Source organism: Podarcis tiliguerta, assembly GCF_965153285.1.
Source record: "Podarcis tiliguerta genome assembly, chromosome: 8".
Taxonomy (NCBI): Eukaryota; Metazoa; Chordata; class Lepidosauria; order Squamata; family Lacertidae; genus Podarcis; species Podarcis tiliguerta.
Window position 1 is genome coordinate 19,364,482 of NC_139541.1, and position 12,889 is coordinate 19,377,370.

General features: G+C 43.1%; 1 protein-coding gene across 3 annotated transcripts in view; it reads right to left on the minus strand.

Moving 5' to 3' along the window:
- Window positions 1-837: 837 nt before the first annotated feature.
- The window catches only part of CFAP74 (cilia and flagella associated protein 74), a 74,969-nt gene continuing 62,917 nt past the window's right edge, over window positions 838-12,889 (minus strand). For 2 of the 3 annotated variants that reach the window (XM_083453654.1, XM_083453653.1), the window contains exons 30-39: window positions 11,898-12,007; window positions 10,229-10,284; window positions 8,695-8,814; window positions 7,129-7,284; window positions 6,066-6,192; window positions 4,794-4,948; window positions 3,786-3,921; window positions 3,254-3,381; window positions 2,354-2,488; window positions 838-1,477 (exon numbers count right to left, since the gene is read on the minus strand). In XM_083453654.1, the coding sequence (XP_083309780.1) occupies window positions 1,379-1,477; window positions 2,354-2,488; window positions 3,254-3,381; window positions 3,786-3,921; window positions 4,794-4,948; window positions 6,066-6,192; window positions 7,129-7,284; window positions 8,695-8,814; window positions 10,229-10,284; window positions 11,898-12,007 (1,222 nt within the window). In that variant the 3' untranslated portion in view covers window positions 838-1,378. Of the gene's footprint in view, window positions 1,478-2,353; window positions 2,489-3,253; window positions 3,382-3,785; window positions 3,922-4,793; window positions 4,949-6,062; window positions 6,193-7,128; window positions 7,285-8,694; window positions 8,815-10,228; window positions 10,285-11,897; window positions 12,008-12,889 lie in introns of those variants that run through there. The other variant, XM_083453655.1, reaches the window with a different exon arrangement.

Below are 12,889 nucleotides of genomic sequence, written 5' to 3' on the forward strand. Positions count from 1 at the left end.
AAACACGGATGGGGGACCTACAGCCCTCCAGATGTTGCTAGACTACAAATCCCATCATCCCTGACAGTGCTGAGGCTGATGGGAGTTGGAGTCCAATGGCATCTAGAAGGCCACAGGTTTCACAACCCCTGGCTCCGAAAGGTTATCTAAAGCTGCATCTATCTTCACAGGCACACAACCAATCAATCAAAGAGATTTGTATGATTGGGTAGGCCTTGACACTGATGCAACAGCATGCGATGTCTGCAAGTCTTTACATTACCAAATATTCCACGTAGCACACATTTATTGTAATAACTGGTTGTGGAACAAGCATTTGCATGCAGAGGCCACATACTGGGCAGTGCAAGCTCCTACAGTATAATTATTGTCATTTATAGCACCACCCGCGGTGTGCAATTATCACCCTGGAACAGACCTCATTGGCTCAGAGGCCAGGATGGAATGTTCTGCCAGCTGATCAGACTGTGAGGATAAACAGCTATTAGCTGCCCTTCACAGTGATTGACATATGTTTGCAAAAGGTCTGGAAAAACTTCAGTCAAGTGAACTTCTAAGGAAGAAACACACAGTGTGATTACGAAGATGGATGGTGGATGGGTGTGGATCTGGGGCTCAAAACCCCCACAAACTCCCATCATTTCAGTCTACAACATTGCTTCTTGAACAACTGGAGGCTGTGTGAGTTCAAAATTGAGACACCAAGGGGAAATAATAAGTTTTTTGCTGCTTTGGCCCTTGCTGAAACATAAGGAAGAAAGTATACCAGACCTCCTTTCTTTTTTTAAAAAAAGTTTGAATCAAGTGAATACACAACGTAAGCTACTTTAAAACATATTTGTATTCAGAGGACTTTATTCAAAACAACAGTGCAGCATTGACTCAAATTAAAGTCATCAGTGGGTTCCTTGAAATATGGCAGGTTTGGCTGCTAACCATCTATCTGTGGAGTCTCATTCTCCACCTTATTTGCCAAATTCAACAGCCCACCTACATCCCTCCTTCTAGTTTCAGAAGATAAGTTGGGCTCACCATTACTAGAAAACCATAAGGGGTCACGTAAAAGAAAAATCAGAGCAGTGGTTCTGTGGAAGGAGGAGTTTGACCCCCTTCCCCATCCTGTTTTCCAGATCTATATATCTGTGAAACTGCAATTAGCCTTGAAAGGATACAAAGGACCCCCAATTTAAGCAACTTTAAGGGAACTGGATTATGCCATTTCAGATCGCAGACTTTTCCTCATCTTCTTTTTGATCTGTTATCTTTTGCTTCAGTTCTGGATGCTCTGGGAGATTCATGAGGATGACCCAACACCCCCAGGGATGTTTTTCCATCTTTCTTCAGAAAGGGCAGTTTGGAGCCTCAGCTCAGTGGCAGTTCACTTGGTCACGATCCTGCCCATGAAGTAGACACTGTACACCTCCTTGATGTCTCCCTTCACATTCAATATGGCTGATCCAGTCACAGGCTGGTTGGGCTGCGGAGACAAGATGGAGGGAAGTGCTAGGCAGAAATTGCAGGCAGCCCAGTGGACAGAAATGCTAGCCCTGCCTCCCCATTGACTTCTTTATGTTTTCTGAACTACAGCCCCTGTCACCCCTGACCACTGGCCATGCTGGCTGGGGCTGACAGACTGCCTGGAGGGCCACAGGTGCTCCAGTACTGTTATAAAGGGTGCATAAGTGTCACTCACCCCCTCCCCACAACCAAATAGATTCATCTAGAGCAGGAATGGGAGACTTGTGACCCTCCAGATGTTGCTGAAATACAACTTCAACCATCCATCAGCACTGGTCTTGAGGAAGATTCCGCCTTTGCTTCTTTTTTGGCAAGGGGTAGGGGAATTCCCCATTGGCACCAATAGTATCAGGAGGGAAGGAAAGAGTTAAATTATCCCCATACCACCTGCTGCAGTCTGGAGAATTATCAGCCCCCACATCAGATGCTACTTGCATTAAAAATAAAAATTGCATGTTATATACAAAGCTGCTTGTCGTGTTCAGTTTGGCCCTGAGTGTCTCCTATAAAATGACTCTCATGCTTCACATGGAGATATGAAGATGCATTTTACAGAGTCTGACCATTGGCCCATCTAGGCCAGACATCTAACTGGCAGTGTCTCTGAAGGATGTCAGGCAGAGATGTTTCAAGCCTGGCTATGCAAGATCCTTTTAACTGCAGATGCCAGATGTTGAACATGGAATATTCTGTCAGCTATGCTGGTGTTTTACCTAAGCCTCCTTTGCTTAACAGGGAAACTGACCTTATAAAAAACTTCCCTCCTCCTATCCTACTGCTTGGGGAAGTATAATACAATAGCAATAAATGGCACATTTTAAAACTTGCAACATACATTTGATCCAGCAGGGGGCACCCAAGAAACATTGATGGGTTTGGTTTGTCCACGCTCCACGCTTCCTTTCACAGGATCGACAGTGAATCCTTTTAGCTGAAGAAGTTGCATGTTTTCCCAGTTGAATTCTACATTCTGCAGAAACGAAAGGTTCACAACATGCTGTCAGACACTATGGCTGATGAAACCTCATGGCACAAAACATGCCTGGGTGAATAAGCGAACATGCCCTAAGATCTGCTCCTCATTTGTAGAACTGATTCAAACTCGGGTTCTTTTTTTAAAAAAAGGAAGGCAAGAGACCATCTCAATTTTTCCGAGTATCCCATAATAAGGTGAATCTATAGCACTGATTTGTGCTGGTGTAAAAAAAAATGAACACCAGCAATTTCTGCTCCCATTTTTGTTTGTGCATGAATTCTCTGAACATCCCAAAACACAAAGATGAGCAGAGCTGGACTCTACATGCTAATTTTCCAGGGTCTTTAAGAGAACAATGGGGTCTCTGCCACTGCGTCTGACATCAAACCTGACCTATACCTCTATTTCCCTTTTTCTTCTTCGCAATTCTCCTGCAGGGAAACAGTGGTGGGAGTTTTCCCCAGGTGACACATCCCAGGGTATTGTCGCTCCCTTTTTCAATGTGCCTCTTTCACCCATGCTAGCAAAATGGTTCATGAGAAGGAAGGCCAAAAATTGCAGAGAGACTTGCAAGGGTAGAAAACGACTGAGGGAGATGATTGGCTTTTTCCTACAACTTGAGTCCCATCCCTTCCAAACAGTGTTAACACACTCCTTGGAATATGGCCCATGTTTCCCAGAAAACCACTGTGCTGTGTCCTCTAAGGGTGAGGGTGTTGGGAGCCACTGACATATGCCTGGTCCCTATGGCTCCTGCACCTTCTTTGATGCAAACTGAGTGCTTCGTATCGCGCCAACTCTCAGCTCCCGAGTGGCTGGGATAACAAAAGTCTCTGACTGTACACATTCCAGGTTCAGAAGAATGGAGTTTGTAGACTTGCCGCTCTCTGCAGGAGAAACAAATCCAGTTGTAATTGTTGGTGGGGCAATAAGAAGTCGGTAAAAACACATACACATACACTCCCAAACAGTATTAATTGGGATTGTACAGGGACCATAACTACTGTCACTGGTAGGGATAAACAAATTTGCCAATTTCAGTTTGTTTGTTTGTTTCATAAAAATTATACACTGCTTGGTTTAATAAAAAAATTCTCAAAGCGGTTTACCAAAAAAGACAAGGAAATTATCAGTAAAAACAACTAATTAAAAACATAAAAATCAGCAATAAACTAAAGCAGATTAAAACATACACCAGCATTCTACATGGTGCGGTAAGTTAATCTAAACATGCTTCTAAAAATGAAACAGAGATTCATCCATCAATATGGATGGGTTTAAGGTGGGCTACCTGCTTTGCTTGCTTCTTCAGCCATAGACGTAGTTACAGCCAGTGACTCAATGGGCACATCCAGCGGGTCACCTCCTTCCACATACATTATGTGGTTCCGTGCTGCCCCTTTCAGCTGGATCACACGGATGGTTTCCTAAAAAGAAGATTATTGCAGCCTAATGTTTATTCCACTTTACTGCAACAGCCCTCAGTAGTTTTGGCAGCAATTCTCTTTGCAAACAGCTTTGAGGTTTTTTCCCTTTAAACAATTAAGTGGTCTGGAAATTAAGTGGTTGCTTTTGGGCAACCATTCAAAGCTCTCCACCAAAGTTCAGAAACTTTGTAGAAATCCAAATGAAGTTTGGGCTTTGCTGGGGGCTTTTAGTGGCTTTGCAAAGGGAAGAGTTGTTCTCGTTGCTTTTCCAGGGTATTTGAGAGTGCTTTGCCCTTTAGCCTAGTTAACACTAGATGGCACTCCTCATTCATCACCAATGTTCCTTCATTCACCGGTTCATCTTAAAGTAGGGAAGACACTTTCACAACTCAGTCCTTGAGGCCAGTCACTTCTGTTTGGATTGTGCCACACATAGTGTACCAGGAACCAAATTTACAAGAGCCTTAGGAACATAGGAAGCTGTTTTACACTGCATCGGACTGTCAACACCGATTGGAGGTGAGTCTCCAGGCTTTCAAGAAGGAGTCTTCCCTGGCACTTGCTACCTGGAAATGCTGGGGGTTGAACCTGGAATCCTCTACATGCAAAACAAATGCCACACCACTCAGCCCTTTCTCTAAGATACAGGAACAAAGGAAGCTGCCTTATATAGCTAGACCATATTGGGTCCACCTAGCTCAGTGATGCCAATACTGGCTGGCAGCAGTTCTCCAGGGTTTCAGACTGCAGACACTCCTAGCCCTACCTGGAGATGCTGGGGATTCCAGGACACTAGCAGGACCTGAGCAGAACTCTCCCCTCCTGCAGTTTCCAGCAACTGATGTTCAGAGCCCTACCTGAGCCAATCTCACCTTGCCAAAGATTAAAATGTGGATGCAATCGGAATAATACAGGCTCTCATGATCAGGGCTGAAGGTGATGGTGAACTCCTGACACTTCTTGAAAGTGATGGTGCCTTCCACGGGAGAGACGCTGAACACACTCAAGCCATTGTAATTTTGTGTACCTGGGAAAGGATGGAAACACAAACCGGTAGGAGAAAAGCAGCTGGAGAGCCACATCTCCTTGGCCAATATTTTCAGCACTCTGTTCTACAGGAGAGGTAAAAAACCCAGCAGCAAAGCTGGAAAAATCTGGATGATTAAAAGTATTAAGCTGGAGCCTGCTGTCAAGCTTGTAAAAAGGTATAAGAGAGAAACACACAACACACATACACACGGCTTAGGGAACTAAAGTACCACAGATTAGAACAATTCAAAGCAAATATTGAACACAAGGCTTGTCACCTGGCCAAGGAAGCCCTATCTGTTTTTAGTTTATTAAGTAAAGCCGCATAACTATGCATGTGAGAAAAGATTACTTAAGATTTCAGCAGTCACAGCAGTCTTCATCTTACAGGAGAGATCCTCATTCTTTCCTATGCAGGTAGGAATGAAGATGGTGCTTGCAAATAGTTGTATTAAAAGTAACCATCTAAAAATCTGCTGCTTAGTTGATCAGGGCCATTTAAACACTGTAGCCTACATTTTGTTAACTCCAACTCTATAGGCTTTTTCCTCTCCTTCATCTGCCATCCAGCAGCAGCTATTCCATTCGTCTGCTGCAGAGAAGAGAAGCAGGGCCAGCCCTTTTCCCTTTCACGCTGCACCTTCCAGATTGTAAATTTGAGGGCAGGAACTGCTGCAAACTGCTACAGGTTGGCTTTTGCTAAAACTTATGCTATACATCTCACTACCTGCTCTGACCAAAATGAAAACAGTTATTTCTTAAATTAATTTCAGTGGAAAAGGAATGTCAAAAATGATGCAGAAAATAATGTAATTATTTATGTTATGTTCATGGACTAAAAAAAGGATGGCGGGTGATTGTGTGATTTCTGTTCCTGACCTCGGACGAATGTGCGGATTGCGGCAATTTCCACTCCTGGTTCCAAAAGAATTCTCCAACATCCCTACTTACACCGTGTGGCTGGAATTATAAACAGCAACTGTGCCTACTCTTAGAATTACTTTCACAGAATATATACAGATCCTGATCAACACAGGATTGCTTTGAGTAAATCCACAATTATCTCCATCACTTCCATTAATGAATATTCAAAAGCATTATGAGCAATTATTTACCAACTACGTCTGCTTTCCCTGGAGATGCGAGGAAAGGGGGAATCTTTGGCTGTTCTCTCTCTCTGCTTGGTGACAGCGAGTCAAGAAGAATATTGTATTTCAGGGTCAGATTCGAAGTGTTCTCTATCTGCAAGAGACCAATCAACCAACGGCAGAATCAAAAGCTGTGTTCCTGCAAACTGACTTCAACCTTTTTCTGTGGTTGTCTTTCTGCTATATCCATGCATGGGCACACTTATATTAACAAGGAATCTTGATTAATAATAATAGCAATCAGCTGCAGCTGCCTTAATGTTTGTATACCACCTTCAAGTACAGTATTCTAAATGCTTTGCATGTGTGATCTAGTTGTAATCCTTACGCTGTACAGAAGTGATGGAGAACCTGTGACTTTGAGTGTTGCTAGACTCCAGCTCCCATCAGCCCCAGGCAGCTTGGGCCAAGGATGATGGGAGCTGCAGTCCAGCAACAGCTGGAGGTCCACTAGTTCCCCATCCTTCCTGTGAGGTAAGTAAGTATTATTATCCCACAGGCTGCAGATGAGGGGACAGAGGCTGTGGTTTGCCTAAGGCCAGCTAGTGAGTTGTGAAGCAGAGGTGGGATTCAAACTGGGGGTTTCTTGATTCATAGCCCAGTGTCTTAGCCACTAATTCAAGGCATTGTTTGCTTTGTCCCTGTAAAAAACAATCATATAAATACACTTGTTCTGGTCATCACTTGGGATTTGGAGCATACTTTCTCCTGGCTTTTTACAGTATTGAAAAGACAGCTGTTTATTCCAAGCCTCGGCCCTCCAGATGCTTTGGCCTACAACTTCCATGATCCCTAGCTAGCAGGACCAGTGGTCAGGGATGATGGGAATTGTGGTCAGATGTTCGGGTTCCAAAGAATGTTCACAAACCGGAACACCCACTTCTGGGTTTGCCGTGTTTGGGATCCAAGGCAAAACTGTACTGCTTTTATTCAGGTGCGTAATTTCTGTTCCTGACCTCAGACGGACCATCTCTTTCAATTTCTGATGGAATCCTTCAACATCCCTATTCACAGTGCAGTTGTGATTTACCTTGAAAGTGGCAGTGGCTGTTTCCTTAGCAAGAACATATCCCATGTTGAATACGTCTCCTTCCACTGAGCAAGAAATTGAAGGGATGACACCCTGGCCTGTCAGGGTAAGGGTTAGAGTGAATTTCCCACTACGGATCTCCAGCATTTCAAAGTACTGTGGGATAAAACATTATTGGTCAGTAAGGATAGTATTATTTCAGGTGGCATGAGCCACCTAAGGGGCTCAATAAAAGCTGAGTGTCAGTGTCACTTTCCTGATATTTAGGGGCTACTGATAGTAAAGTGTCCACTATGGATGGCTAGACCCATTTGTCTCAAAGGGGAAGGGACTAAGTCCCACTGGGAGCATTGGCACTTGATAACATTACATCATTCTCAGGGCAAATTGTACAGAAGAAAACCACTAGGGACAGCCATGTTTGTTTTCTGTACACTTGGACTAATAAGCAAATGGGGGCACTGACCCACCAACCTCAGTCTCCTCTCAGCTAGCTACCACTTGCCTGCCTTCTTACAACCAGTCAGGATGTGGCTCTGCCTGTTATTGGCTCTGGCTCCACCTGGCTTTCATTTGAATGTGTGATATACTTAAATGTACATACACATTTCTATTTATATATGCATATTCATTCTTTGTTTTAATATGTCTGTCTGTTTGTACTTATAGTTAATTGAACTGATTTTTTTTTTTTTTGTATTACTGTCATCAGAGAGGTGGAAGATGTGCCTGTGAGATTTCATCCCTCAGGTGCCAAAATAACCTAGCTGGCCTTGTAGCCTGACTTTGAGGGGAACCGTGTCTGCTGGCTGCACTGCCTCAGGCGGCAAAATGTTTTGGCCCTTCCCTGTGCACTTAAGATGTCTGCCCAGCGTTAACAAGCCAGGCATACATGATCTGAGCGCAGACTCTGCTGGCATGCTAACACAGCATGTATTGTGGGACAGCGCATGTGACAGGTATATTTAAGCATGGTGGGGGCATGCAGAACTCGTGCACGATTAACCACCTGTCATGAAGTCTGCGTCACATATAAACCGGGCCTTAAGATAAAATGGGTACGGAGGAGAGTATGCCAGGGCTGCAGAACCTTTTTCAGCCAGAGGGCCACATTTCCTTGTGGAAAACTTTCCAGGGGCCACATTCCAGCGGTGGGCAAAGCCAGAGGTAAAAAAAAAAGGGGGGGGAGCAATGGATGTGCCTCTTACCTTTGTACATAGGCAACATTTCAACCACTGAAAAGTCAGATGTTCTACACTCACACACACAACCCTACCTCCATCTTTCATCCAGGTAAGGAAGAGGCATTAGCATAGTTCAAAACCCATACATTTATCCAAGCTATCCTAGTTCAAGGACACATCCTCAAAGAATTTCAGCAGGCCCAGGGAATGGTGTGGAAGGGGTTGTGGCCTGTGGAGAGTTCTGAGGGTCAAATAATGAAGCCTGGAGGACCGCAGTTGATTCCTGGGCTTGAGGTTCTCCACCCTTGCAGTATGATCCCCTTGGAGGAAAGGTGGGACACCAATGAAATAAACTAAACCAATTCCTTGTTTAGAGACTCACCGGTGTGTTCTCCTCTGGGCAGAATGAGATGAGAAGATTGCGGGATTCGCCTTCCTCCAGTGTCCAGAAAGGATTTAGCACCGTGAAGGATCCAAAGGGATTCAAGAAGGAATATCCCAGCTGAAAATGACAGCTCAAGGAAACACAAGTTTAGTGGTAACCAAAGCAACCATCCCCAAAAAAGAAAAGAAATGGAGACAGCCATGGCAATATGTTACCTAGGGACTATTACAAGAATTAGCAAGCATGGGGACTTCCCTTCAGATATTACCATATTTTTCGCTCTATAAGACACACTTTTCCCCCTCCAAAAATTAAGGGGAAATGTGTGTGCGTCTTATGGAGTGAGTGCAGGCTCCATGGCTTCAGCGAAAGCAACGCGAAGCCTCCAGAGCGCAGCATATATGACATGGGGCTGGCTGCCCCTCCACCAGGTCACTCCCTAACACCTCAGATTGCATGCCAAGAACAATATCAGATGGTGGACAGCTGATATGCAGGTTGTAGCAAAGTGCCTCATCTATTTCATTTATTTGCAGATTTATAAAAACGCTTCGGAACAGAAAGTTAACAAACAGTAAAAATATACCAAATTTTTCTGTGTATAAGACTAGGGTTTTTTTTAACTAAAAAGTAATGTTAAAATGGAGGGTAGTCTTATACATGGGGACAATCTCCCCCCATTTTCTTAATTTTGGGTCCCCAAAATTAGGGGGCGTGTTATACACGGAAAAATATGGTACAGGATATATAAAATATCATCTTACTTTATGTTCCCTACCTCAAGCAGGCTTACCCACTATTGCTGCTGGCAGTGACAAGCAAGAATGTGATCTGCAGCTGATGACTCCGAGATCCTTGCCATTTTAATTTACCCACAATATCCCAACACAAAGGCCTTGTAGTGGGCACAGGATCCCACCTGCTCAGCTTCCAACCCCTTCCATTGCTGAGTGCAGAAGGTCTGAAGGGGCCTCCTATATCCAGATAACAGGGAACACTGCCTTTTCAGGGTTCCAGATTGTGTGTTGGTTTCAAACAAATAGATAATATAGCCCCTTTCAATCCTTGCCCACTCAGCACAGGAAATTCAGTAACTGAGATGTGCTCTTATAAGATGCACCTACTATTCCATTTTCTTTTTTGTATAAGCTCCATTACAGATACAAACTGTTCCTGCTCCCCAGGAAACCTCTGGGAACAGTAGTTCTCCAAAGCGGTGGAGGAAACCTCTAGTGATTCTGAACTCTCTAACAAAACCATAATTTTCAGGATCCTCTGGTTGCAATCATGCCAATTCAGTGGGTACCCAACTTAAATTAGTAGCACAGGTATCTCCATAATGTAATATTCTAACCTGTGACTTTGAAAATGGAAGTATATGTGGGTATCCTATTGTTTTTATTTTGGAATATTTATTTTGGAATATTTCATTCATATTTGGAATATTTCATGGTGAGTCCAGTTGATGTCTTCTACTGAGCAGCCACAGATTTTGGGGAACAGAGAGTGGATGATTCAACTCAAAGGATACAACCAGTTGTTCTTGAGAGATGTTATGTAGCTTCACTTCTTTCTTAACTGTGTGCCCTAGTAAGCAAGAGAACCTCACATTTACAAAGGTGAGCCACCCAGAAAGCATCTTTATTGGACAGCCATACAAATAAAAACAATAAACAAACCAGGAAATCAAGCCAGCGGAAGTCTATTTTAAAAATCCACCCGGAAGCCATTCTCATATTACTCCAGAAAACAAAACACCCGCTCCAAATAAAAATTAAAAATCAAAAAAGAATTCTTAAGATGCTTTCAGATGTTTCAGTAGGAAAGACAGAGGTCCAGCTGTTCCATGTGTAGAACTGGGACACTTTTTACAAGTGCCACACAATCTTTATTTGGTACTTGTAAGGAACTGATTCTTTACTGTGGCAGCACCTACATTTTGGAACTCACTGTCCATTGATGTTTGTCAGGGGCCTTGACTGTTTACTGGTAGTTTTCAGCACCTGGTAAAACTTTTTTTGTTTAGGCAAGCCTACCAACACATGCAATTTTTAGCATGTAATGTTCATGACATTTGTTGCAAAACTGCTTTGATTTTTATTTTGATCAATCTTTATGTCAACTGAGTTTATTTTTATTTTGATCAATGTTTATGTCAGCTGAGTTTTTTAACATATGACTTTATTGGCACCTAAAAAAAAGTTTATTAATTTTGAATATAAGAACAAACATACAATCGGTTACAGTTTCCCCCTGCTCCCTCCCCATAACAACCCCAACTACGTATTAGCATTTTTAATTATTATTATTATTTGCATTTTTTCTGGGAAAGTCTTAGAGGCTTTTGGTGATTAGGCAATGGTATAAGCCTTGTTAAATAAATACAGTGTGGCTGCCAATGCCCTTTTAGGGACAATATATGGTTTGAGCCATGTCAAGAATCAGACAGCGTGTGTTCTAAAGTTATCTAGTGAGTTCACAGTAAAGGCAAAGACTCAAACAAGAGAGTCCCCCCTGATTCAGCACTACAGCCTCATCTGTGCTATACATTTATATCACTATCATGTCACTTTAAACATTCCTAACTCTCTACAAGGCTCAAGACGGATCTGGCTAATGGGTGGATTTTATGTTTTAAAAAGTGGGGAGCAGCTTGTGTAGCGATTAAACCAACTCAGCTCTTTACTGAGCATTTGGTCTGGTTTGTTTAAGGAGCAGTTATATGAAAATGACCGCTCGTCTGATATTCATCCTGATTTGCTTTGTGGGGTACTTACACATCGGCCCACTAATCATTTGTTCACTCCACAATTCTCAATGCATTTCCCTGTCACTTTCCAAACCACTTTTGTTTTTTTAAAGTGGAATTGTTGTGCCAGGTCCTTTAATTCACTTTAACTGCACAAACCTACAGTTCCAATTAAGTGTTCCAATCCCTCCTGCAAAATGTTTACAGCCTGGAGATCACTCCATGTGTTTCCCAAGGGTCATCTAGTCCAACCCCCTGCAATGCGGAAATCAGAGCTAAAGATTCCTTGATAGATGCCCATGCAACCTCCCTTTAAAAACCTCCAGTGAAAGAGTTCAGCATCTTCCAATGTCTGCTGCACCCTTCTACACTCCATCTTAAGACTCATGACATATTTTTACTGCTTTAACACCATTCTAGCAATAGGGTGTGAGGAGGCTTGGTTCCATACCTACGGCAACATCCCCAAAGTTGAAGACTGTTCTCCCATTATTCGAAATCACCATAAGAGCAGGTGCTACGGAAGGACAATGCAGCTCTAGGTACAAGGTAAAATAAGGGCTACAAACACACACAAAAATAAAGAAAAATGATGATTGCTCTCAGAATATATAAGGTATCTGGTTGTTCCAATATATGGACTGCAAGTCACCCTAGTGTTTTATTCAAGGTCTCAAGTATGTGCAAACATGGCTTGAAAATGGGAGGCATTGGAAATACAGTTTTCTTGAACTTGAAGGCTTGAGCACCAATATCTGATATTTGGGTTGGGCTAAAAATGATATTGCCCTAATATGGATTTTGAATCAGCAGTAGAATTAAGAGTCCAGAAGGTATGAAAAAAGAACTTTTTCCTTTGGGCTAATGGTAGTATAGAGTAAAGGGAGGGGATTTTTGCTGGGACAATAGTGGGAGGGGAGAAAGGGCTAAACCTCTCCTCCTCCCCCATGGCTAAGTAAGGTCCGTTAATTTCAATGGATCTACTCTGACTGGTTCTTAATTATGGATTGAGAATCATGACTACCTGGGTCTCAGTTAATCCTGACAACAACAAAAACATGGTGCCCAAATTTATGTGCTTTCCTATTTTCTTTCTCTTTCTGCATTGTATTTATTAGCCTGCGGCCGGGGACCGAGATTCCTTTCTTAATCTTTGTATGGTGCTGAGGAAACTAGGAACTTTATAAATAAATTCATGAACAACAACCACACTCCTTGAAAAGTAGGAGAGACATTATGCTGCACAAGGGGGCAGAGGATGAGAAAGAATGGTTGGCCTAAGGGTGGGTTGGGGAACTTTTGACCCTCCAGAGGCTGCTGGACCACAACTCCCACTATCCCTGAGCATTGGCTGTGCTGGCTGGGACTGATGGGAACTGGAGTGCAATAACCTCTGGAGGGCCAAAGCTTCTCCAGCCCTGGCCCAAAGCCATGAAGTTAGTT